The 26547-nt window shown below is 40.5% G+C and overlaps 1 protein-coding gene across 1 annotated transcript in view; it reads right to left on the bottom strand.

The window, feature by feature from the left end:
- klf7b (Kruppel-like factor 7b) overlaps window positions 1-26547 on the bottom strand; it is an 88067-nt gene that overhangs the window by 3712 nt on the left and 57808 nt on the right. Inside the window, exons 2-3 of the mRNA XM_020931054.2 lie at window positions 23069-23672; window positions 217-340 (exon numbers count right to left, since the gene is read on the bottom strand). Coding sequence (XP_020786713.1) covers window positions 217-340; window positions 23069-23672 — 728 coding nt within the window. The remainder of the gene's footprint in view (window positions 1-216; window positions 341-23068; window positions 23673-26547) is intronic.

Here is a 26547-nt window from a genome sequence, read left to right as displayed (position 1 = left end):
ACCTGTCTCATCTGTGTTTATATATAAGTAGTATATTCCTCACCTGTCACAGTAGTTGCATTCAAAAGAAATTACCTGTCTCAGTGGTTGCACCTGTCATGTTTGTAAAATATTGCTATCTTTCCTCACATTTAAAGGGGCGGGCTCCTGTGTGTTTGCGGTAGTGTTGTTTTTATGTTTTGTGTCGTATATTGTTGTGTTACAGTTGTATATTACCTGTCGCAGTGGTTGCATTTAAAGGGGCGGGCTCCTGTGTGTTTGCGGTAGTGTCGCGTGAGCTCATCACTGCGGGCGAAACGCCACTCACAGCCCTCCCACGAGCACTTGTACGGCTTCTCTCCTGAAACACACACAAGGAAAGAGGTTTTTAATCAACCAAACTTTACAACAGACTCCTGGTCCAGAGTTAAAAGACACAACACAAAATAAAAACAGCACTCCTCCAAATATAATGCACCATACATTTCTTCTGACACTTAAATATGGACATTTGCTTCATTTGTTAAGTATTGAGCTGAAAGAGCTTAATAACAGAAATGATCCATTGACTTCCTGTTCAAAAATGCAGAACTGAGAAGATCTCTTCAGAGTGTATGTTATTAAGTTCTTTTTCCAGAACAAGGGTTTGTTTTCATACCTAAAACAAACATAAATTATCGGAGGACCAAATGAACCTCATTGGACCTTTTGTTTTTCATTGTAAGGAAGCAGGACAGTTTCTTTTATCTGCATTCATTTTTGAAAATTAGCAAAAGTTTTGATTATTTGTGTACAACCCAGAGTCCGAAACGAAATGCACATAATTACAGAGCTGTGGGTGGGGATAGGGGCTGAGGGAAAACAGAAATATTTTGTGCAATAAAGCCTCAGATGCAGGGCAATACAAGATTTCTCCCACAAAATGGCTAAGTGAGTAATGAAGAGTAACTACTAATAACAGGGTTCCCACTCTTTTTCACTGACAACATTTCAAAACCTTTCCATGACTTTTTCATGTAAAGAAGTGAATTTTCCATGAACTTACAGCAAATATGAAATGTTTGTCATGGTGTTAATTTTCATTGAATTATTTTATTATTCTTGACCTGGTTTGACATTGTTAATTCAGCTGTGTGTTTTTGAGTTTTACTTCCTGTTGTATTAATTGTTTACCTGCCCTAATGTGTCTCACCGGTGTCTGATTCATCAGTGTGTATATATATATATAAATATAAATATATTATATATATATATTCTACTTTGCCCTTTGTCATTATCAAGTGTCTTATCTGTATGGATTTTTTGTGTTTGGTTGTTCTTTGTTATATTAAACAATTTTACAAATGTAGTCCTTCATTTTTGGGTCCTCCCTCTGCACTAAATGTGACAATGTTAACTCTTTCCTCTCACCTTATGGTTTGGGATTATAGTTTTTTAATATTCAAAATACTGTCAGTGCATTTATTGTCATATCTTTTAAACAAAAAAATCTTAACCGCCTCATGAGAACTTAACAGAACGCTGTAGTTGCATGAAAGAGATACTAAAATTCCATGACTTTTCCAAAACTTTTGCAGGCCTGGAGAATGACATTTTCAATTTCCATGACTTTTACAGGATTTCCTTGATCGTGTGAACCCTGTAATAATAATCAATAACATCTTACATCATTTCCAGGCATTTAACAACTACATACAGTGTTTTTGCATGATTCCTTCACTTCACACTCGGTGGTGGTGAACTACTAATGGAGCCACAGTTGTCCTGGGACAGAATGACAAAAGTGAGGCTGTCCATCTGCACCATCGGCCCCTCCGACCACCACAATCACACACAAAACATTCATACTAGGCAATGTGAGTGAAGTGTCTTGCCTAAGAACACGACAGTATGTACAAGACTTGTCTCAGAAATCAAACCCGGGACCCTCTCGCTGTGAGGGGTGATATTTAAGGGGTCAAACTTGAAACATAAAAGTTTTGTGAAGAAGCTGAAAGTTTGTGAGTTTGGGGATGACCTTCACTTCAGACGGTTTATTTTTTATTTTATTTCGTATTTTTGAGTGAAGTTTAAAGACGCAGCGAGCGAGTGATGATGCAATGACAGGTAACGCTCGGCAGGACCACTCCACTGAGGAATTACATGTCTTTTACATTTAGAAAGAAGGAGATAGAGAGAGAGAGAGAGAGAGAGAGAGAGAGAGAGAGAGAGGGCCTTTGAAGACATCATCCTTTCACCACCCCTTCTCTCCTTCTCTCCTTCTCTCCCTCCATCTCTGTACCTGAGGACAGTGCTTCCTCGGCCCCATAGTGTGAATATTCAAATGAAAGACTCATATTTCAGAGTGGAAATAGGAGCCCACGACTGTGTTAAAGAAAACATATTATGCTTTTTGCTGTTTTGAAAATGAAACCCTAAAGTTGCACTAGGTCACTTTTGGGTTGGGGATCCGTGACCTGCTTATTTCTATGGATTTGTCACTGCTCTGCTTGGAATGTTCCAAAGTGTGACATTAAAGAGCTCTACTTTGCATTTATTCAATGACAGGTGGTTTTGTAGCTCAAACATACGCAGAAAAACAGACATTCTGGCTGTGAGCGGGGTCGCCTCTCCACAGATCTGACCTGTACCGTATTTTTCAGGCTATAAGTCGCACTTTTTTAGGTTTGTTTGGGTGTTTCCTGCGACTTATATATAAAAATGTTCACACTGATGCGAGAGGTTCTAGTCTTGTGTGTGAGTATCTGCTGCTCCTGTTCCTCCTGTACCACTGTCACTTCACTCTACTGCACATGTCTCCTGCAAAAAGAGCCTCTGTTCTGTCTGTATCATGTCAGTCGATCGCACCATTACTTCTGTAACACTGAAAATTTAATATTTAAACAAACTTATAAAGATGACTGATTTTGCAGATTACAAGCTGCAAGTAGAGAAATATTCAGCAAAAAACGGTAATCGAGCAGCAGAAAGAAAGTTTGGAGTGAGTGAGAAACTTGTGACACCGGGAGGATGCACCATGCAACTTTCCTGAAGTCACTGGATGGATGGACAAAGCCTGAACTTCAGTGACATTGAAACCATCCTGTTGGGAATTCAGAAAGACCAGAATAATTCTAACTGGAACTGATGCTGAGTCTGACGACAGCTACACAGAAGAGGAAACAGCGCTCTGTTTACCTCCGGAGGTCGAGGCCGAGTTGTTCAGAAGTGACATGAGGATGAAGAATTGAATGGATTTAGTGATTTGGAGTGAGATGGAGAGTTTGATAAACTTGTTCTGTTCTGTTGTTTATGTTACAGTTATTTGAAGAACTGTTCATATGTGACGTTAACAGTCTGTTGTTCTCTGTTCTATTGTTTTACTAGAACTTGACTTTACACATGTCAGTTCCTGGTCTCGGATTTTATCATTTAAATATCCCTCAAAAAGTGTGACTTATATATGTTTTTTTATTCCTCATTATGCATTTTTTGGCTAGTGCGACTTATAGTCAGAAAATTATGGTAACTTGGTCTGGTGTGGTCTCCATGAAGATAGAAACGTTTTAATGCCATACTGTGAAAAATTCCAAGCATTTGATGGACCCTCCAACAGAAAAGTTACACAATGCACCTTTAACATGCATACATCATCATTTTACATTTTGTTCACTGTAAAACTGCTTTTTTGTATCTAGAATGCCTTCATAATACAAATAAAAACCCTCCTTAATAATACAAAAAAAGGTCAGTTGATTTTTGTTGTGTCCTTGGGCATTGTCCACATGTGCTCTTATATGTGCTCAAATGAGTATCTAGTTTCAGTATCTGACTTTCGATACTTTTGCAGCTGTGGCAGTGTAACGTTCCACCACGACCACTGAAAAAATAAAGCCGTGCAGCGTCTGAATGTATGAAAAGTGCTATCAAAATGTAAAGCATTCTAATGTTTTTAATGGTGAGTGACACATAAACCAGTCCAAACACTGGCCTTTCACAATCACAACATTATGACACCTTCACTCTGAGTGTCAGGTTAGAAACAGCTCCTGTCACTTCACGTTTATCCTCCTCACGCTCTGCCTCTCACTCCATCTCTCCCTCCCTCTCTCCCTCCATACCTATGCTCCATCTTTTCTTTCTTCCATTCTTCTCTCTCTCTCCCTCATTCACTCCCCTTTCTCTCTCCTTCCTTCCTTGCTCCTTCCTTCTACACCTCCCTCTCTCTATCCCTCTCTCCACCCTTCATTTCTCTCTCTCTCTCATATCTCTGGCCCTCTCTTCACCCTGTCTCTCTCACCTTCTTCTCACACCTCCTTCTCTCTCCGTCAGTCTCTCTCTATCCTCATTCTCCTTCTCTCTATCCCTCTCTTCACCCTCTCTCCCTTCCTCCCTCTCTCACCATCCTTCTTTCTCCCTCTCCCTCCTTCTCTCTCTCTCTCTGCCCCTCTCTTCACCTTCACCTTCATCTCTCCCTCCTTCTCTCTCTCATCTCTCTGGCCCTCTCTTCACCCTGTCTCGCTCACCTTCCCACATCACCCCCTCTCTCCGTCAGTCTCTCTCTATCCTCATCCTCCTTCTCTCTATCCCTCTCTTCACCCTCCTTCTTTCTCCCTCCCTCTCTCCCTCCTTTTCTTTCTTTCTCTCTCTCTTTTTTCATGCTGAACCTCTTCCCCTCTCTCTCCCTCCTTCTTTTTCCCTCCCTCTCTCCCTCCTTTTCTTTCTCTCTCTCTTTTTTCATGCTGAACCTCTTCCCCTCTCTCTCCCTCCTTCTCTTTCTCTCTCTCTCCCCCTCTCTTCACCCTGTACCTCTCCCTCCCTCGCTGTATCCCTCATTCTCTTTCTCTCACCCTCTCTTCACCCTGTACCTCTCCCTCCCTCTCTCCCTCCTTTTCTTTCTCTCTCTCTTTTTTCATGCTGAACCTCTCCCCTGTCTCTCCCCCTTCTCTTTCTCTCTCTCTATCTATCCCTCTCTTCACCCTGTGCCTCTCCCTCCCTCTCTTTCTCTCTATCCCTCTCTTCACCCTCCACCTCTCCCTCCTTCTCTTTCTCACTCTCTATCCCTCTCTTCACCCTGTACCTCTCCCTCCCTCACTCACTTTCTCCTTCCTTCTCTTTCTCTCTATCCCTTTCCTCACCCTGCATCTCTCCCTCCCTCTCTCTCTCTATTCTTCTCTTCACCCTGCACCTCTCTCTCCCTCTTTCTCTCTCTCTATTCCTTTCCTCACCCTGCATCTCTCCCTCTCTCTCCCTCCTTCTTTCTTTCTCCCTCTATCTATCCTTCTCTTCACCATGCACCTCTCCCTCCCTCTCATTCTCCCTCCTTCTCTTTCTCTCTATCGCTTTCCTCGCCCTGCATCTCCCCCTCCCTCTCTCTCGCTCCCCCATTCTCTCTCTCTCCTTCTCTTCACCCTGCACCTCTCTCTCTCTCTCTCTCTCTCTCTCCGTCTCCCTCCTTCTCTTCTTCCTCCAGTGGGGGCTCAGGTGGCAGACTTCACACCCTCTGCCAGTGCATGTGTCTGGGTGTAATTGGCCGGAACAGCCCTTTTTCTTTTCAGTGCCTCCTCCTCCTCCTCCTCCTTTCCTCCTCCTCTCCTCCTCCTCTTCATCCCTCCCTCCTCTTTAACTACCCCGTATTTTATTGCACCAGCCCCAACGACAGGTCCCCCACTCTGTTTGTGTCAAATATGAACGAAAGAATACAACATTTCTCTCATGTGTAAGTGAAAGTACCTCCTCTCTCTCTTTTTATTCCCTCCATCTCTTTTCTCTCTCCTATCTCACTTTTCTCTCCCCTCTTTTTTCTCTTCTTTAATTCTCCATCTGTCACTCATCTCTCTCTTTTTCTCCTCTTATAATAACTTGCCTTCCATTTCTCTCTCTCTCTCTCTTCATGCCTTTTCTCTCTGTTTCCTCCCTTTCTCTCTCTCTTTCCTGTTACTCTTTACTCCCTCTCTCCCCCGTCAGTATTTCTTCCATCTTTATCTATTCTCTCTATTCCCTCTCCTTTCTTTTTGCTCTCTCTTTCTTTCTCACTCTCTCTCTCTACCTTTTCTCTCCTCTGTCTCGCTATCTTTCTCCTCTCCTTTCTTCCCTTTCTCTCTTCATACTTCTTACCCCCACTTCTTCATCTCTCCCTCCCTTTTTCAAATACCTCTTTCTCTCATTCCTCTCTATCCTCTTTTGTTACTTAGTTAGTGCGTCCCTCTCGCTCTACACCATCCCTCTTTTCCGCCAACTCTCTCTCTCTCTCCTCTCTTCTCACTCTTCTCCTTTGTCATTTATTTCCTGCCTCCCTCTCTCTCTCTCCATTTCTCTCTTTTGCTCCCCCCTCTCTCTCTTTCCTCAATCACCTAGCTCTAGTCTCTCTCTCTCATCTCTCTCTCTTTACCCATTACTCTCTTCACACTCCATCTCTCTGCCTGACTCTCTTTCTCTATCTCCTTCCATCTTTCAACCACTCTCTTCACCTTCCATCTCCTCATTACTCTTTCTCTACCTCCCTCCGTCTTTCTATTACTCTCTTCACCCTCCATCTCCCCCCCTTTACTCCCTTTCTCTATCTCCCCCCTCTCTCTCCCGTTACTCTCTTTCTCTATCTCCCTCCATCTCTCTGTTACTCTCTTCACCCTGCATCCCCCCGTCTCTCCCATGACTCTCTTTCTCTATTTTCCTCCATCTCTCTATTACTCTCTTCACCCTCTATCGCCCCGTTACTCTTTCTCTATCTCCCTCCATCGCTCTATTACTCTCTTTACCCTCCATCTCTCCCGCTTTACTCTCTATCTCTGTCCATCTCTCTATCACTCTCTTCAGCCTCAATCTCCCCCATTACTCTCTTTCTATGTCTCCTTCAATCTCTCCATCACTCTCTTCACCCTCCATCTCTCCCCCATTACTCTCTTTCACTATCTCTCCCCATCCCCCTATTACTCTCTTCACCCTCCATCCCTCCATCTCTCCCCATTATGCTGTTTCTCTATCTCCCTCCATCTCTCTATTACTCTCTTCACCCTCCATCTCTCCCCATTACTCTTTCTGTATCTCCCTCCATCTCTTTATTTCTCTCTTCACCCTCCATCTCTCCTCCTTCACTCTCTTTCTCTATCTCCCTCCATCTATTACTCTCTTCACCCTCCATCCCTCCACCATTACTCTCTTTCTCTATCTCTCCCCATCTCCCTATTACTCTCTTCACCCTCCATCCCTTCATCTCTCCCCCTTTACTCTTTCTGTATCTCCCTCCATCTCTCTATTTCTCTCTTCACCCTCCATCTCTCCTCCTTTACTCTCTCTATCTCCCTCCATCTCTCTATTACTCTCTTCACCCTCCATCCCTCCCCCATTACTCTCTTTCTTTATCTCCCTCCATCTCTCTATCACTCTCTTCACCTATAGATCTCTCCTTCTCTCTCCCTCCTCCCCCTCCCTCTCTTTCCACTCGTCTGTTTTGTCTGTATCACCTCTTCTCTTTCTATCCCTCTGTCTCTCTCTCTCCCAATCCGTCTCTCTTTCTCTCCCCTACCACTTACTTTCTCACTTTCTTTCTCTCCCATCTCTCACCCTTCTTTCTTTCCTTCTCTCTCTTCCTCCGTTACCTAGCTACTGCCTCCCTCTCTCCTCTCTTTGGTTCTGTTGCTAGGAGACTTTAGAACACATCCTGGCCTCGCTGCGCTCTGATTGGCTCATTTTACATTCTACTTCCACATTCCAGATTTAATGAAGCCAAAATTCCAAACGGAGCACAGGGATGATGTCATTCTGTCAGATGGGAACAGTCGGGCTTTTTATCTGGAATGTGAGAAATCTCCAAAAGGAAAATACACAAAGGATACACAACAGTAGAGTAACGAGAGCGCAGACTCTTCATTAAAGGTTGTATGGAGGATTTTTTTTTGTTTCAAATTGTCAATGAAAGATTAAAATACCATTACAGAGACGCAGCAGCTTTGTAATTATGATGACCAAAAAAAAAAAGAATGAAAATCTATCAACTGTGGACGTAGTGAGGACAGATAAACATCAGCCAATAGAAAACGAGGCTCCCTCATTTTCTATTGGCTGTTAGGTTGTCAATCAAACTCCCTAGTGTAACTGAGTCGTCGGCGCGCGGGGATTATGTGGTTTATGCAGAGGTTCTTAGAGGCTTTTTCAAACTGTCGCTTCCTCGCATTTCGCACAAAGTTTGTCGCGATGGCGGACGAGAATCCACGACCAGTTCGCCGCAAAAGAAAGTTGGTTTTTGAGGTCGCTGAAAGAAGAAGAGAAGGAGCGAAGACAAACTGAGGTGATTCTTGGAGATTCCTTCCACCGATGGCGCGAATGAAACAGACGAAGGGTCTAAAAACTGACGCGTCGGTCGCTGAATTACTTCTAGACAGGAAACTTCAACAGTAATTCTGAACGCGCACGAGGACGGTCGCTGTATTTCTCTTAAAAAAATCCTCTATACAACCTTTAACTGATGCCCAGAGTCAAATCACAACATCGTAACACTGCATAGACTCCAAAATTGAGCTTCAATACTTTTTTTTTTTACTGTAACTGAATAAATGCAGGACAGACAAGTTTAATGTTTTACCGTGGAGCGTACCAAGTAATAGATCGATGTCCATGGAAACAAGCAGGGGGCAGATTCTCCACCAGAAAAGAAAGGGAAGGGTGGAAAGTAACGATTTACATTTAGGCCCCGTCCACACTAGTACATATTTGAGTCGTTTTCGTTGTGGATGCAGTGTTCGTCCACACTAATCCGACTGAAAACGGCTCCAGAGACGAAATGATCTGGTGTTGCCAGCTCCCACGAATTTATCTGAGTACGGATCTGATTCGGCACTGTGTGGACGCCTGAAAACGCTGATGTAGGTCTATGCACCGTGAAGTAGCTAATTCACCGCCAAAACTTTAAGAGACGAGCATATCTTCATTTATACGATCTATGCGTATGACCTGCAGACGTATAATCTCTGAAACGTTTCACATGAATCATCTCCAATGTGACAGAAGCACAGAACAGACTCACCATCAGCAGAACATCCCTCTGTCACAGAAAAAACACATATAATCCACTGCGTCGTGTCCTTTAGTCCGACAGAAGCTGAACCGCATCAGCGCACAATAGTGAGCTGTTTTTTGAACGCTCAGTTTATCCAAATTAGCAATGCGGATTTAAGTTTCATTTCTGTAAAACATAAACACATATGCTCAAAGCTGTGTGGATAAGGAAGACTTGTGGACACAGAAACAACATGTGTGGATGCAGATAATTTCTGATACAGTGATATGTGGATTCGTTTCAGTGTAAACAGGGTCTTCCTCACGTTACTGTAACTGAGTAGTTTTTATGAGCAATTTGTATTTTTTAAGTAGTTTTTGAAATAGGTAATTTTACTTTTACTCAAGTACATTTTGACCATACTTCATTACATTAGAACCCACCCTCGTTACTGAGTAAAATCAGATTGATAGAGAAAAAAAATTAAATGTGACAAAACAATCTCCCAAAAATGAAAGGAAACTGCGCGGACTTGCACATGCGGCATTTTCACTTTAGAGTGTACAGTCCTTTTACAGAACCGTCACTTTATATTGGATCAACTTGGATGATGCTGGTGCTGAGCCAGAGATAGAGGTCGTCATGGACAATATTCAGAAGAAGGTGCATTGAATATTTCTCGAGAGGAAAGTGAAGGAAACCCTTGGCCAAACCTTGGACAGCTATTTGCGTTCAAACTCAAAATAGGCAATAACATATTAATGCAATGCAAAATGTACCTGCCCCACCGGACAGAGCTGTCAGCGTTCAAAACCTCGACATCAAATCTGCAAAAGCATGTGGTGGTAAGTAGAATGTATGTGCTTTTGCCCGTGTATCCCAAACAGTATATTTATCGTCATCTGTTAAGCAAAATGTGCCTTTATGAAACCAGTCATTTTCCATCCTGATCACATAACGTTTCAAGTGAAGTGACTGTGGTTTAATTTTCTTTCTCTTTTACTGTAGTGTTGTGAGTTGGACCATATAATTCAGAATTTGTTAAATTGTTAATTTATTTAATTTGTTATGCAGTTAAAGTTCTAAGTTCTATGAAGTTCTATAAAAAGAAGGAAGAGCTCAGTGTTAGTGTGAAGCTCAGTTGTCTTTAAAATGCATAAAGTTTTCACTGAACAAAGTTTGTCTGTATCACCTAAAAGTTGATCAAACCAACTTGTGCAGGATTATATTTATGCCTCATCCTTTTGTACATTAAATAATTGAAAGTAACTAACTTTTACTCAAATTACATTTTAAATGAAGTACCTTTTTACTTTTAGATGGTTACTTTTACTTTTACTTGAGTAGAAATTAAACAAGTAAAGATACTTTTACTTAATTACAGTTTTTCAGTATGTTTTCCATTCCATCAAAAGTTACATAGTGCCTCTTTAAATCTCGAGAGTTGTTCTTCCCAAGAAGTGTAATATAAACAGCATGACCATCTGCATTTATTAACAAATGTATTTTATCTTTTGTTAATAAGAGTAATTTACACAAAACCTGCATATTTAATAAAGATGAGTTCTTCTCTCAAACAGAAAACACTCTGTTCCACCTTGTGATGTCATGTGGTAATACATGAAGTGCTTCAGCGTTTTTAAACTCCGTACACCTTCACTAGAATCATTTGGATCATTGCAAACATGGAATTTCCGATCTCTACGGAACAAAAGGTAAAAGGAGCTGTTCACTTGAAAACTACCAGTATGACATCTTGGGCTGGGGATCATTAAGAAGTTGCCGATACAATACATACCTTGATACATAGGCCACAATACGATACTTATCTTGATACAGTGTACTTTCGGTTTGATATGATATCTTTCAAATCAATTCGATACTGTTCCATTAAAAAAGGCTAACTCATGGTGGTGATACTAAAAGTCTTTGTGAAACCACTTCTTGTGCAAAGTGGAAATGATACACAAACATTTGAATCATTAAAACTGTGCAATGAGTTTCCTTTCACTAAACAAGCAACAAAACTATACCACTGTAACAAAATAGTTTACTGAAATATACCAAAAAATACTCTTGCTGATATACATGTCGATATTTTGATATTTTTGCACACTCCTAATGACATCACAAGGTGGAACAGAGCATTTTGAGTAGGGGTGGGTATCATTAAGAAGTTGCCGATACGATACGTACCTCGATACACAGGCCATGATACGATACATATCTCGATACAGTGCACTTTCGATTCGATACGATATATTTCAAATCGATTCGATACGGTTCAATAAAAATAAAGGCTAAATCATGGCTGTGATACTAAAAGTCTTTGTTAAACCACTTCTTGTCCAAAGTGAATATGAAACACAAACATTTTAATCATCAAAACAGTAAAAATGTGTCGCATAAATGAGTTTCCTTTCACTCCACAAGCAACAAAACTGTAGCACTGTAACAAAATAATTTAGTAAAACACACCTAAAAATACCCTTGGTGATATATTGATACAGCAGCCCACGATATCGATACTGTATCATCACATTAAGCGATACGATATATCGATATTCCGATATTTTTGCACACCCCTAATTTTGAGCTTTAGAGATGTAGACAGACTGATAATGCAGGATTACTCTAGCATGTGAATGAAACGACACACCGGGGATGTTTTAATGAGGTAACAACATTCGAACATGTCTTAAAGCTCACAAGAGTCCATTTCGTGTAATATAGAGCCTTTAAGATCAATACAACTAGTCCTTCTATAGACTTAGTCCTTGTTTAGACCTGAACTTTGAGAGATGATTTAAAGCGGACACCCCCAAGGTAAAAGCAGCAAATGAAAGAGAGATTAAATATTATGGAGTCGTTAAATTATAGCTTCATCAGTATGAGGTGTGAAATATGTTCTGCTCATTGTTCAATCTGCTTTACGGTCTATTAAACCCAATAATCCCACTGAGAGACCGAGGCATAAAAATATTATCACTCATTATAAAACTGGATCAGTGTTCACTCCTCTACCGCTCATAATTTCACTTTTTAATTACAAACAATGCCATAAACACATTGGGAATTCATTAGTCCCCAATATTATCCAGGCTAGACTCGTATCGGCGGACCATAAAACGCATTTTTAAACAGGCATAAATAGTCGCAGTGTAGTTGTGAAAGTTTAAACAATTATAATTTCCCATGTGTTGAAAATAAAGAAAAATTTGAACTACTGCTAAATAAAAGCAAATATTCTTCGCAAACAGGTTTTGTGCGGATATTAGTCCTCAAAATGGCGTCCATCACAGCAAAATGTTACTGCGCCATTTTACAACAGCATTTGGTGTTTTTATAAGGTCTGATCCTGCATAAACCTGCTTAAGGCCTCTACAAACATTCTGAAATATATGAGGTTCTTGGAGTTTAGCAGTTTACATTTCAATCTTCTATCAAAAGTAATGTATATTTATTTCTATAGCAACATGTATTTATGACTGTTTAAACGTGCATGTTAAGGCCCACCAAGTCTAGTCTGTCCTGCTCTGGTGTTTCAGTCGGTGATGAAATGGTTCACTGTCTCAAACTGCTTCCTCTGGAAAGAGTATTTCTGATGGAAGGTCGTCCGCCACATTTGATGCCACATACGTAGTAAAAATCTGTAGCATCCAAGTCCCGGGGTTTCAAAATTTCATTCAAGTCAATGGGCCGAGCTCAATGGCGCATGATTCCAGATTCACCTTTAGCCTGTGGAGGTACTTCTGGTTGCTCCGGGCCAATTGAGCATGTGCAGCAGTGTTCTTTTCTCCACACAGGCACACGCCAATAGTGAGCACACGCACAGAGCGCGGGCTTGTGTACCATGTGATCTTTTTGACCAATCAGAGTGAGACGAGTTAGAGCAGAACCGGAGCAAACAATTATGAAGTGTTCTTTTTAAGACAACTGAAGGATTTTGAGCTGAGATAAAGTTTATGATCTAAAAATAGGTAAAAATTGCCACAAAATCCAACATTTTTAAAAGTTGTAGGTCCCTGTCAGCCGAACACGAGCGGTTTGTGATTACATTGCACTCTAGAAGAAAAATCCTCTCTCAGCCCAGGGGATTTTTTCCGCTGAAGTACCAGTGAGTGTCACTACGTCAACTGGAGGCAGCTCCAAGCAGCAGCACCCTGTCCAGGTACTTTAATAGATCCATGGTAGCATCTCCATTGCTAGCTCCTTAGTTAGCCTCTTGCAAAGTCTCATGGATATGGGAAAAACAGACGGTTCATTTCCCACAATCCAACAATTCCCTTAATATATTTCCTCTGAAAGTTCTTCTGACACATATGGTGTAAAAAGCTTCAAAAGTCTGTCGCTAGCACAATGTAAATCAACAGGAAAAAGTGTCTCTTGCCCCATCTGAGACAGTATGAAATCTCCACTTTCTAGAATCTGAATTCAACCGATACTGCAATACTTTTGTGATATATAACATGCAGACCTGCTCATTATAATGATGTTTGATAGGCTTTATGAAAGGCTAGAGGCTAACACTGCTAACGCTGCTAGGCCTGCTCCTCCCTGCAGAGTCTGGCAGTGCTAATCCCATGCTACATGTAAGTTTAATCATTTATGCTCATTTAAAAAGCCAAAAAGAGGATTAGGCTAATTGGACCAGAGCGCTGAGCCTGAGGAGAACAGGGAGGGGACTAGAGCCAAAACTGCACAGGCCCTCCTCCTCCTCCTCCTCTTCCTCCTCCTCCTCTTCCTCTCTCTGTGTGAAATCATGAGAGAGACGAGAGGACTTTCTCAAAATTACATTTGACTTTTTATGTTCGACATTCAAGCTAAGAGAATTTACTATTTGTTGACTCATTGAGGTAAGCCTTTTTGCCAAACATAAAGGTTATTGGCTAAAAAAACAAAAGCCAGATATGACGGTCTGAAAATTCAAGAAAAACACAAAATGGATTTTCAGGATCTGTGATAAATGCAAGAGCAACGCTTCCAAGGTAGTGATGGTAATTATATAAAGATATAAATACATTTCTTTAAGAGGGACTTGTGAACAAATCAGAACACCAGATTGTAGGAGTGTAACTGTACACAAAAATCATGCTTCAGTACATACCTCGGTTTTGAGGTCATGGTTCGGTGCATTTTCAGTACCGTATGGGAACAAAATGCAAAACCGTTTGTGGTTGAAAATAGCCTTTCGCTAGGGACAGAGGTCGCGGGTATGGGGGAGATTCTTGCAACCATAGTTTTGCAAGGATTCACGTGGTACAGAGGGACGTAGTTAAGGTGGGGGGCAACTGTTAAGGTGGCTGCACTAACTATAAAGCGCTGCAGGAAACACTGCCACCTCAATCACAGACGAGGTCCCTGAGTAATAAGGAGTCGAGTCTTCATTGTAGCTGCATCTGTAGTAGAGGAATGTAAACACACACAAATTACGCAAATTCACTCGTGCACAGCCCTGCACCGAGCAGAATGTCCTGTACCTAAATGGTTCGGAACAAATACATGCACCGTTACAGCCCTACCAGATTGTGTTAAAACAAAGCTCAAATTGAAGTCTAATTGGAGGTGAAATTTGTAGATCTGGCTTTAAGTCAAAATCTGAACCCTATTTGATGCTTTTGTCTTAAAGAGGGTTCATTACAACTGCATGCTTGTGTTACCATGCTGCCTGCCCAAGAGCATGTTTAAAGAGAGAGAGAGATACTTTATTGATCCCAAGGGAAATTCAAGTTTTGCCGCAGCAACATTTACACTGCGCTTCTCAGTGGTGTTTGTGTCTAAGTCTGTTACGACCCAGGAAGATGAGTCCCAACATATTTTAAAAGGACACGGAAACCAAATTAATTTTTTTTTTTTTGCTTTCTGTGCTCAAAAAGAACTAAGAAAAGTAACAACAGAAAGGTGGACCTGAATAGCCGGCGGTGCCAGGCTCGTGCATTTAATGGCTCCTGCCGGAAATGAGTATAAAAAAACTACAACAAAAGCAGAACTTAGAAAAACAAAACTAGGGGAAAATGCCATAAAAAATATAAACAATAAAAAACAAAGCAAAAGGTGCCCAAACATAACGAAGTCAAAGATGTGAGTGCAGTTTAACATCAGGACTGGTCTGACCCAGACCCAATCACGGCTGTGTTTGGTGTTCTTCCAGATCAGCCTAACATCTTGTCAAAGAAATGCTGTCGCTTTCTCATCTCTCTTGGCCCGAAGATTAATATTAACTAAGTGGAAAGATGCACAACCTCCGTCCTTTATTCAGTGGGTGAGGGAGGTTATGATGTGTTTGCAAGTTGAATACTTGAGATATAGTTATCGGAGTTCACTAAGTATGTACCATAAGACTTGGGCACCTTTTACTGCATATGTTGAGGGTTTACCATTTACATGAGTGGGCAGAGCACATTGTACAATTAATAGTGTGGTGGAGTGTCTAATGTGGCCTTTTTAATTTCATATTTTTTAATATATTATATATATATATATATATATATATATATATATATATATATATATATATATATATATATATATATATATATATATATATATATAATTATTATTATTATGTTTCATTTTAATTTTGTATTATTTTCATTTTGTTGTTGTTTTATTTTTCATTTGTTTTTCCACTTCCTTGAGGTCAATTTGTATGTCATGCCACTGGTTGGAATGGTATTATAATTTGATGGATATGTGTGTGTTTAAAAAAGTGTTTGTTCATATACTTTTGTATAAAACTGAAAATCTTTAAATAAAGTGTTAAAAAAACAAACAAAAAAACAAAACATTAGGACTGGTCAGGGACGGTCAGCAGGTCTGTGTCAGGACAGTCTGAGGAGAAAAAGAGATAAAAGTGTATCTCCTCTATAACCTGCAACATGGACTCAAAGTATTTCTTCTGAAGATCTTCAACAAAAATAAAACAACAATACTCGAAATATTTGTTCTTTAAGATGCTGTGAATAGCGTATTTGATCATTATTGATGTGTGTACAATTGCAATTTGACCAATCTCAAACTCTAAACTGCACCGTGCTCACTGCTTTCCGTCTTCGTTTCTGCTAATTTTTGCTCTTTCCCCTGCGTTTCACCACATGTTCCCCCCTCGAGCTCTCAGCCTGCCTATCACTGCTGGCTCCGGGTTTTTTTGGTTCGGTCTAAGCCTATAAAACGCTAGATTAATGACTAAAACTGCTACTACTACTGCTACTACCGCTGCTATGTGGCTCTGCAGGCTACTCACTGTAATCCAGGGAAACTGCCAACTCAATGATGACAACCAGAGGCTACAAACCAACGTACACACACAGAATGAAGTCGAGCTAGTCGCTAAAGTAGAATAATGCTAGCTGGAGGTGCTACAACTGTGCAATATGACACCATTGGTCATGTTTGATAGACTGGAAACTGCAGACTCCACGGGTCCAAGAGGCAGTTTGACATCAAAATAAGCGAAATGGTTTTCCTATGGCGATACGAGACTATAATACGGCAGTTTTCCTCACTTTTAAATATTTGATGGCACTGCAAAAGGGTGTAATCTCTCACAGCAGAGCACATAAAGGGAACAGAGCAATATTTGTAATGTTAGGTTTGAGTTATTGCAGTTTGTCAGTTCAGTAAGATGGATTTTGGATGCACTCTTACAATGTTTTTTTGCTCCTATTCTGGTTAAATGTCTGCAAAATTGACTCTTATGAGCTTTAAGACATGTTATAATGTTGTTACCTCCTCAAAAACAGACCTAGAGTTGTGTTTTGTTTCATTCACACATGTTAGAGTAATAATTTATTATTAGTCTGTCTACATCTCCGAAGCTCAAAATGTTCAGTTTCTGCTTGTGATGTAGTCGTGAAGCAGTAGTTTTCAAGATAACTGCTCCTTTTACCTTTTGTTTAGTAGAAATTGGCAATTCCAGGTCTGAAATAATCCAAATGATTCCAGTGAGGGTGTATGGAGTTTAAAAATGCCATGGAGCACTTTCTGTATTTTCACGTGACATCACAAGAATATGAAGGATTTGTGTGTTAAACATGTGAATGAAACAAAACACAACTCTGGCTTTGATGAGGAAACATTATGAAATCGATAGAAAAAAAATTGCATAATATTGATCATATGGTCCGCAGCCATATCCTGCTGCTCTATATTTACCTATAGATCGATATGCCACATTCAGCACCATGGACAGCGACAGATGGAAAATATGACATGTCAGAATAGCAATACCAAAAACTGTGAAAAAACTGGCATGTCTAAATAGAGGCATGCTGTAATTAGCCAGGCTGCCGCCACCTAGTGCCTCAACTGCATTTCTCTACAGCGACTAGGTCAGGAATCAGAATACACTAGACGCTTTGCAAGAGTTCGGGCACCAGCAAATCAGAAAAGAGAGATACATTCTGTGTTGGCAACGATTTCCAAGATCGAGGATTTTAAAGCCAGAACAAAGAGAATGTTTGGTGAATTTTATCAAGGGGAAAGACATTATTGCTATTTCTATTTCTACAGGATTTGGGAAAATCTTAATATACCAGTTAGCCCCATTAGCGGCGCATTACATACATCACGACCAAATATCAGAGATTGATTACATTTTAAAAAAGTACCCGTCTACTGTTGAGTGAATTCTAACACTGCAAGGTCAGACGGTTTCTACAAAGTGAAACCGTCTGTCATAATGTCTAAATATAGGTATTAGGGATGGGCATGATTAATCAAATAATTGATCATTGATCATTAAGAATTTCGTTAATCGTGTTCATTTTTAATAGACAAACCGTATGTAGGTTGCTGTGTGTAGTGTAGCGTAAGAAGACGATGCTGCGTCTGACACAAACACTGGAGTTACGGCCTCACAGTCCGACATTTGGGCTCTGGCTCCTCCTTGGAGATCACTACACCAATTAAATAATAAATGATCATCATTATTATTACTATCGGCCCTACTAATCTGCATGAATAAATTCAATTTTACGACATATAAACCGTAACCACTCTAGAGACACATCAGCCCGTTTGACATTATAATGTGTTTAATTCTCCTGATGATCGAAAATTGCCTAATAAGTATGTCGTAATGAAGGGATGTTGGAACAGGCCTTTATGTTATTTTAACCTTTATAACCTTTATGTTATTTTCCCTACATAACCATTTTGACATATACAGTTAGCCCAGCGTAACCTACATCCATTTAAATCCCCAAGCTGCACCAGTCTTGTGTATGTTGTGTACAGGAACATCCCAGTTTCCCAGTCGAGCCTTTAGCCGTTAGCCTTTAGCCGCTGGGCACATTAGCGCGGTTCATTCAGTTTCAAGAGGTCAGTGCGCGGGCAGCCGGAGTTAGCGGCTAATGCTAACCCATCACACGCTCACACACGGTTAAATCGCTCGTTCGTTCACTGCGAGTCCATCCATCATGAGCTAATTACTCAGACAGCAGCGCCGGTACGGAGATGTTATTAAGATGTTAAGCAAGATATGAAATGCACGGGGTTATGGAGCAGGTTAAATGTGTATGAAATTTACATTTTGTGAAAGCATTTTGTGTTATAACGGTAATATATGATTTGGATTGGGGAAAACTATTTTAAATCGCACCAATGAACGAAACCATGGTTACCAGTGACTACTTTTGGGTAATTATCCACAAAACCTGATTGGCTGTTTCGTTTTGCTTCAATGTTTGCAAGTAAAATTTCAAGTATTTGTTTGACGGTGCACACTGTAACTTTTCGGTTGGGGCTCCGTCACCTTCTTGTTTCCATGGAGATGTCATTGCTCTGCTTAAAATGTTCCACAGTGTGACATTAAACAGATCGTTACGTTTCTCAGTTACACATGGTTTTATTGCTCTAAAATACCTACAAAAACAGATCTGACCTGTATTTGGTCTGGGTTGGTCGCCATAAAGATAGATCAGTTTAATGCCATATTGTGAAACTTTCCAGACAAAGCAAAAGCAGATCCATGAAGAAAAGCATCTGACGGACCAGTTCATCCGTCTATCGATTTTCTTCCGCTTATCCGGGGCCGGGTCGCGGAAGCAGCAGTCTAAGCAGGAACTCCCAGACTTCCTTCACCCCGGACACTCTCATTTGATAGACCCACATTTAACAGACTCCACCAGAAAAGTTACACAATGCACCTTTAAAGCAGAAGCAGGCATTTGATTTTGTCACAAAGTGCTGCTTTTTACAAGAGCCTCTACATTTCAACCTTTCTTTGGTTCTAATGTCTCTAAGAGTATGTGACATTAGAAGTAATAGTTAGACTAGTTGACTCATAAAAAATGATCCCTAAAATATTGATTGCAGCCCTGATGACAAGAAATGATTTTACTACATAAGAAGCAAAAAGCAGTACATGATGTTCCTGCTAATAGCGCTGACGTTGTATCTTTGGGCAAGGCATTTAAGGGCAGCCACATCTATATTATTTCTATTTGCTCCAGGACAGCTGCGGTGTCATTAGTGACTTACTCACCATAGACTGTATAAAAAAGTAGACTAAGGGAGTGTGACGTCGCCCATAGCGCTCGGGTCCAGTCAAATGAAGCTCACAGAGGCTGGCCGTTAGAGGAGTGAATGTCAAGTCCAAAAGCCCAGGCGCTCTGCTTCTAGTCTTCACCTTCACTCCAACCCCATTCACCTTTCCTCCTACTCTGGCCAATAGATGGCGCCAAAAATACAGGTGATCCGGTGGTGTGTGCTGCACTCAGGCCGAGGTGCACAGGCAGGTCAACCAAACCCAGGAGTGTGAAGGGAAAACACAGAGACACCGGTGAGGAAATCTACCTGTGAAATTAGTTTTGAAGTATAGTTAAAATATTGAAAATGGTGTTAAGACCATAAAGAGACAATAGTATCAAAATAATCTATCTTAATTTATACGTAAAGTGAATATTCTGTTTAATTTGACTGATTTATTTTATGAAATGTCAAAATTTTATGTAAATTCATAAATAAAATATAAAAAAAGTAAGTTTTTAAAATGTTAAACGAAACTGAATCATTTAAATCTATATTCTAGTATATTGTAAATGTTGTAAAATGTATTTGTCTAACCAAGTTAAAAGAGCACTAATTTAAAGAAGTGTATATTATTTAGCAATTAAAATCTATTTATTATTTATTTTTCATTAAAATTAGATATAAAATAGTAAAATATTACATTTGTTTCCTATATCTAGTCATTTAAAATTGTGTAAAAATGCAAATATATTAAAACACAAATAGATTAAAATACAAATGTAAATGTAAAATGTAAATTTAATTTCATTATTCCACAAATTTGTTTACTTTAAAGGTTTTAAACCTACTACTACTACTACTACTACTACTACTACTGCAACTGCTACTACTACTACTACTACTACTGCAACTGCTACTACTGCTACTGCTACTACTACTACTACTACTACTACTACTACTACTACTGCAAATGCTACTACTGCTACTGCTACTACTACTACTACTACTACTGCTACTACTACTACAATTACTATTATTACTACTACTACTACAACTACTGCTACTACTATTACTATTACTATTACTACTGCTTCTACTGCTGTTACTACTACTACTACTACTACTACTACTGCTGCAACTGTTACTACTGCTACTGCTACTACTACTATTACTACTACTGCTACCACTACTATTACTATTATTATTACTACTACTACAACTACTGCTACTACTATTAGTATTACTACTGCTACTACTGCTACTACTACTACTACTACTGCTGCTGCTGAAGAAGTTGAAAAAATGTATTAAAAGTCTTCAAGCTGAGTTGTGCCCTGTGTCTGTTTTCTGGGTTTTTCAAGTAGGATTTCCATTCCTCAATTAAAGACTCGACGAGTTTCATGTTTGGAATTCCGACCACAAGTATCGTAGCAACCAAAGAGCCAATCTGGAGAGAGATTAAACCTGTTATTAATGTTAACAGGAACGACCCCGGGGACAGAAGGCACCTGATTTGTCTGTTATTAATATTCATATCTTTATTGACAAAATGGCTAAATACAAAACAGAGAAAAGGATCGTGTAGAGCATTTTATTACAGACTTTTTGGAGCCAGAGCCGATGGAGAAAACTGAGATCGAATTGTGAATTTTGAGTATTATGATATGAGACTGTAGAATTATTTATATCAATTCCACTAAACCCATTTATTCAAAGTATTTATTTCATACACAATATTCTAATTCTTAACCTAATATCAGTATTGTTCATATGTGGAGTAAACAAAGATCATTTACTTGCGCAAACTCATTAAAAAACTCTAAAGAAAGACACTATAACGAAGCAATTAGAGCACAAAGAGAGGCCTCGGGTGGGAAAGAGTGATTTGGGAGTAAGCACCTTTTAATTGCAGAACTGAGGAAAAACTAAATGAGCTTAATTGGCCTCAAGAGACTAATAAGTATCTTTCCTTTTCAGCACAAACTTATATCATTAAAAGACCCATATTGCGCCATGTTATAATGTTATTTTCTGATCATAAACCATGATCACAGGGAGAAAGAACTATTATGTGTGAGAGATTTGTGTAACAGCGCGTCATCTCACCTGTTGTATTTCCAACCAAGTCAGTTTTATATGGTCAGACTGGGTTAAAATAAAGCTCAGAAGTAAAGTGTGGACTGGGACAAATTTTTCAGTTCGAGCCCGACCCGAGCCTGATAGGCATTAAGATATTCCCATACGCCGCGCGGACTGTCCCCCCTCCCCTACACCACACGGACCTTCCCCCCTCCCGTATGTCGCGCAGACCGTCGCCCCTCCCCTACACCACACGAACCGCCCCCCCTTCCGTATGTCGCGTGGACCATCCCCCCTCCTGTACGTCGCTCAGACCATCCCCCCCTCCCCTACACCACACGGACCGTCTCCCCTCCCGTATGTCACGTGGACCATCCCTCCTCCCGTACGCCGCGCGGGCTGCTCCACTAAACCTGAACTAAACCAGGTCTACACCAGGACTAAATCAGGTCGAAAACAGGTCTAAAAACATCTCTAAAACCAGAACTAAAACAGGACTAAAACAAGATTTAGCCAGGACTTAAAGGGATAGTTCGGGATTTTTGACATGAATCTGTATGGCCTCCCCGTGAGCAGTGTCGTGCATCAACACTGACTTACCCCCGACAGTGTCCTGTGAGCCGAGATACTGGCTGTTTCGGTGCTGATGAAAGTAGTCCTTCAAGTTGGCTGGGGACTGTATAATAAAGCGTTTTTCTTCTCAAAACAATCTGTGTTCAAAAGAGTGATACATTTGCATCACAAAACCATCGTCGCCTAAAAAGTCAGACCTCATTATCGCTTGGCATTATTTTCTTTCCGTTCGTATCACTGCGCCTGGTTCACTACTGCTCGGAATGTTAACGACAACATGTCTGATTACAACCCCGACAATGAAGACTTTGCCTTTACCACAAACAAGGGGAGATCTCTGTGAACCCAAATATACTGATGCCGAATTTCACCAGATGGAGTTAGAACAGGCAGAGAAGTAAAACGCTTTATTATACTGTCCCCAGTCAACTTGCCGGACTACTTTCTTCAGCACCAAAAACGGCCAGTATCTCGGCTCACCGGACGCTGTCGGGGGTAAGTCAGTGTTGATGTACAAACACTGCTCACGGGGAGGCCATACAGATTTATGTCAAAAATCCCAAACTATCCTTTTAACCATGCCGCCAGATCCCCCACTGTGCCTCCTCCCATACGCAGTCCGCCCCACCCCCAAAAAGGTTGGGGACCACTGTTTTAGACAATTCCTTTCCGCTTCTCTGTGTTTGATAGATCTTAAGAAAGCGAACGTTCCCATCTAGCGGGATTTGCGGGCGGGAGTGGGACAAAATATCGCAGAAGCGGGCGGGAACGGGTCTGAAAATTGCAATTCTTTGCTGGAGCGGGACTGCACAGTGCGGGTGCGGGCGGGAGCGGGACTGAAAATTCTGTCCCGCGCAGACCTCTACTCTATAACAAAGCCTCGAACAGAGCAGTGCCTACAGTTAACATTACACCCCAAGAGAATGTTGATGACATCAGATAAAAAGTATCAATACACAAACCGTACTACAGTATAAAGTATGTCCTTACCTGTGTGTGTCCTCTGATGCGCCTTGAGATGTGAACTTTTGGTGTAGACTTTCCTGCAGCCGTTGAACTGACATCTGTGGACCCTCTTTTTATTTTCAGGAATATCGAGGCCTCCTCCTTGTTCACTATCACTCAAACTTCCTCCTCCTCCTCCATTCTGATTCAACTGCGACGGCAACGCTCTGGCCGCTACCAACCCCACCTTTTTCGCCACCAGCTTCAACGTTAGCGTGCCGTCCGCCGTGGCCGTCAGCGTCTGCGTCGGTTTGATTAGATGCCTCCCCAGTTCGGGCGACGAGGGCGGAGTTAGCGAAGTTACGGCGGCGCTGAGCTGTGCCGCGTTGACGCCGACGAGTTCCTTCGCGGTCTCGGTGTCCGGTTTGGAGATCTGGAGGATTTTGGTGTGGATTTTGGGAAGGGTTTTGAGCACGGGAGGAGGGCTGGGAGGGTCTTGGAGGGATGGTAAAAGAGGATCTAGAAGTTCTTCGTCGCTGTCAGCTCCGTGCATGAAGGCCGGGGTGAGGAGGCAGTCCAGATCTTCCTCGAAAAGTTCAGAAAGGCGCTTTGGTTCGGTCTGAAGGTAGCGCTCCAGCTCCAAGCAAGTCTGCAAAAGAGAGGACAAAAACTAGTTAGGCCTGTCACCATAAGACACTTTGAAGAGCGATATATTGCTTCAACAACCCATATTTTCTGATTTATGTTATGTTGTTTCCTTCTCAAAAACATATCTTGAGTTGAGTTTTGTTTCATTCACACATGTTTAAGCACAGCAACCCTTTATTTTTAGTCCGTCTACATCTCCAAAGTTGGTTATTTATTTCATTCATAAAGTATAAAAAGACATTAACAGTGTCACAACATCAAACCTACAAGAAATGAATGAAAAGGAGCCGAAAGAAGAGTCATCTTATGTTACCTGCCCCCTTTTCCCTTTTCCAGACAATACATCAACAACGATAGTCACTTTAAGACATTTCAAATCAGTAGGGGTGTAAAGATATCCAAGTCTCACGATACGATATCATCACGGTATGAATCTCACGGTACGATATTTATTGCGATATCATGGGAAAGCTCTCGATATGGTGGGGAGGCTCACGATTAGGGATGTAACAATATCCAAATCTCTCAGTACGATTTTCACGATATCCATCTCATGGTACGATATTTATTGCGATATTTTGTGGAGGTTAACAAAAATATATAACATAAATATGCTTCTTTTTCCTCTTAAAATGCCTTGACAAGATTTAATCCAAAGAACGAAGACTTAAAAGTGCTTAGAACTGTTATTTTTTCATGTAGTCTACACTGAAATGGAACAAAGGATCATGGTCTATGTAGTTGCCTCTGTCTTTTTTAGCTACTGCTGCATTATAACTCTTAATTTAAGCAAAGAGAGTTGTAATTCGATATATTGTGATGGTCCACGATAGTATTGTGAGAACTTTGACGATACAATATCACAATATTTTGGTTATTGTTGCATCCCTACAAATCAGTACATTTTAGTTCAGTCGCAATCAATCACATCAACTGTAAACAGAAATCTTCACTATTATGCACATCAACTTAGTTTTCTTTTTCATACATACAAATTGAACTGGATTGTATGTGCTTTTTAAATGTCGTCATTGTACTTGATTCTTTTATATCTTTGTCAAGACTATTCCATAAATTAACTCCATTCACAGCAACGTTTCACTCCATAACCTTGGTTCTGAATCTGGGTTTTTTAAACATGTAGGTTCCTTTTAAACTGTGGCGGCTTGTTCTTTTCTCAAACAGTCTTTGAACATTTACAGGTAATACATTGCACTTTGCTTTATACATTAATTTGAGGATAGTTAAGTCAGGCATTTTAAACACTTTAAGTTGAACAAAATATTGAGCTTAAAATTTACCTCTGACGCTTATTTGTCAGTTCCTGTTCTCTGCCTATGTATCATGAGCCAAAAATAAGAAGTCATGCAAAGGCAAAAGACAGTAACAGTGTATGTTTTGTTTGTGATTTACTTCATAAACATCTTTACCTGGTCCCCGAAGGGTTGACCAGGTTTTGTATTCACCCTGTGTCTGTGTGTCTGTCTACCTGCGATAATTCCATCATTTATGGACTGACTGTAAAAATTTGTATCAATTTGTACCAAATTTGGTACGTGAGTCAAGCCCCCGTGCCCGATGCCACAAAAAAAATAAATAAATAAAAATAAAAATTTGGTGACGATCCGAGGTCATTTGGGGTCACACGGGTCGATTGAAAGGTCACGCCATTATAAAGGATCGGCAATTTCACCAATTTCTGAACCATCTGCGGCCTAAAATATTCACCCAATCATCACACAAGCTGGCACACACATAACCAGGGTATGGGCTGGGCTCCTCATAAGCTGCTTCTGTGGTGATGAACTGCCCCCACCGATGCCTCATGCCCCCCATGAGGCATCGGTGGGGGGCAGGTTGCTATCTCTGATTGTTCTTGTTTATTTTAAAATCCAACCTCTCGCCTCCTTCTTTTTGTTGCAGCCTTGGCACAGGGTCTTAACACATTAAATAAATACACGTTTGTATTCAATTATACTTAAATTATCTTTAATGTGAACATATTTTTTGTTATTTATTCGTACTGCACATATTAAACTGCAAAGTAACTTGTCTGTCAAACTGTTTCACTGTGTAAGTGTCGTCACATGATTCTTGGTGATGTGTTTTTCTTAAAATGGATGCAAGTCTGGGGAAAATCAAGCAAATAATGATCAACTCAGTTTGTGCCTTTTGTCTTTGCACGACTCCTTATTTTTGGCTCATGATAAAAAGGCACTGACAAATAAGGGTCAAACATCAATTTTGAACTCAATATTTTTCGCATACAATTCATTATAGCAACTAGCTGTCAAATTTTGGGAGCTCTACCTATTATACTTTTGTCTGGACAAAACAGAAACTTTGAAATCATTTTTCTCAGTTTCACACTCTGGTGAGTTAAGTTTTTTTTTTTTTTTTTGCCTTTGTATGGCAGTTTAGTTCAGTAGAGATCGGCAGCTCCAGGTTTGAAATCATCCAAATGATTCTAGTGAAGGTGTATGGAGTTTGAAAACACAGTAGAGCACTTCCTGTATTATCACATGACATCACAAGGTGGAGCAGAGAGTTTTCAGATTCAGAGAAGAACTGAGAATGAAGCAAAACACAAATCCTGGTCTGGTTGCGATGAGGAAACAACATTATAACAGATCAGAAAATAGTTTAATATAAGTACTTTAACACAGAAGTACAGTAAAAGTTAAAAAGTACTGCAGTCTTTGGGTTGCTTGGTTACAAATTTGGGAATTGCAACCCCAGCCTACCATATTAACTCCTATGTTTCCAGTTCCACCTCATTCAGTGTTATTTTACACGATTCAAACGTACCACAAAGACACAACATTGACCTCTGTATTCTTTAGGGGCGCCATGTTTTTGTGTTTTTATCCAAACTG

The sequence above is a fragment of the Boleophthalmus pectinirostris genome, unplaced genomic scaffold (genome assembly GCF_026225935.1).
Source record: "Boleophthalmus pectinirostris isolate CB_2022bp ecotype Guang Dong unplaced genomic scaffold, ASM2622593v1 HiC_scaffold_1, whole genome shotgun sequence".
In the NCBI taxonomy this organism is placed as follows: Eukaryota; Metazoa; Chordata; class Actinopteri; order Gobiiformes; family Gobiidae; genus Boleophthalmus; species Boleophthalmus pectinirostris.
The sequence above is the reverse complement of the archived record's forward strand: the minus strand, read 5'-3'. Positions and strand labels throughout refer to the sequence as shown.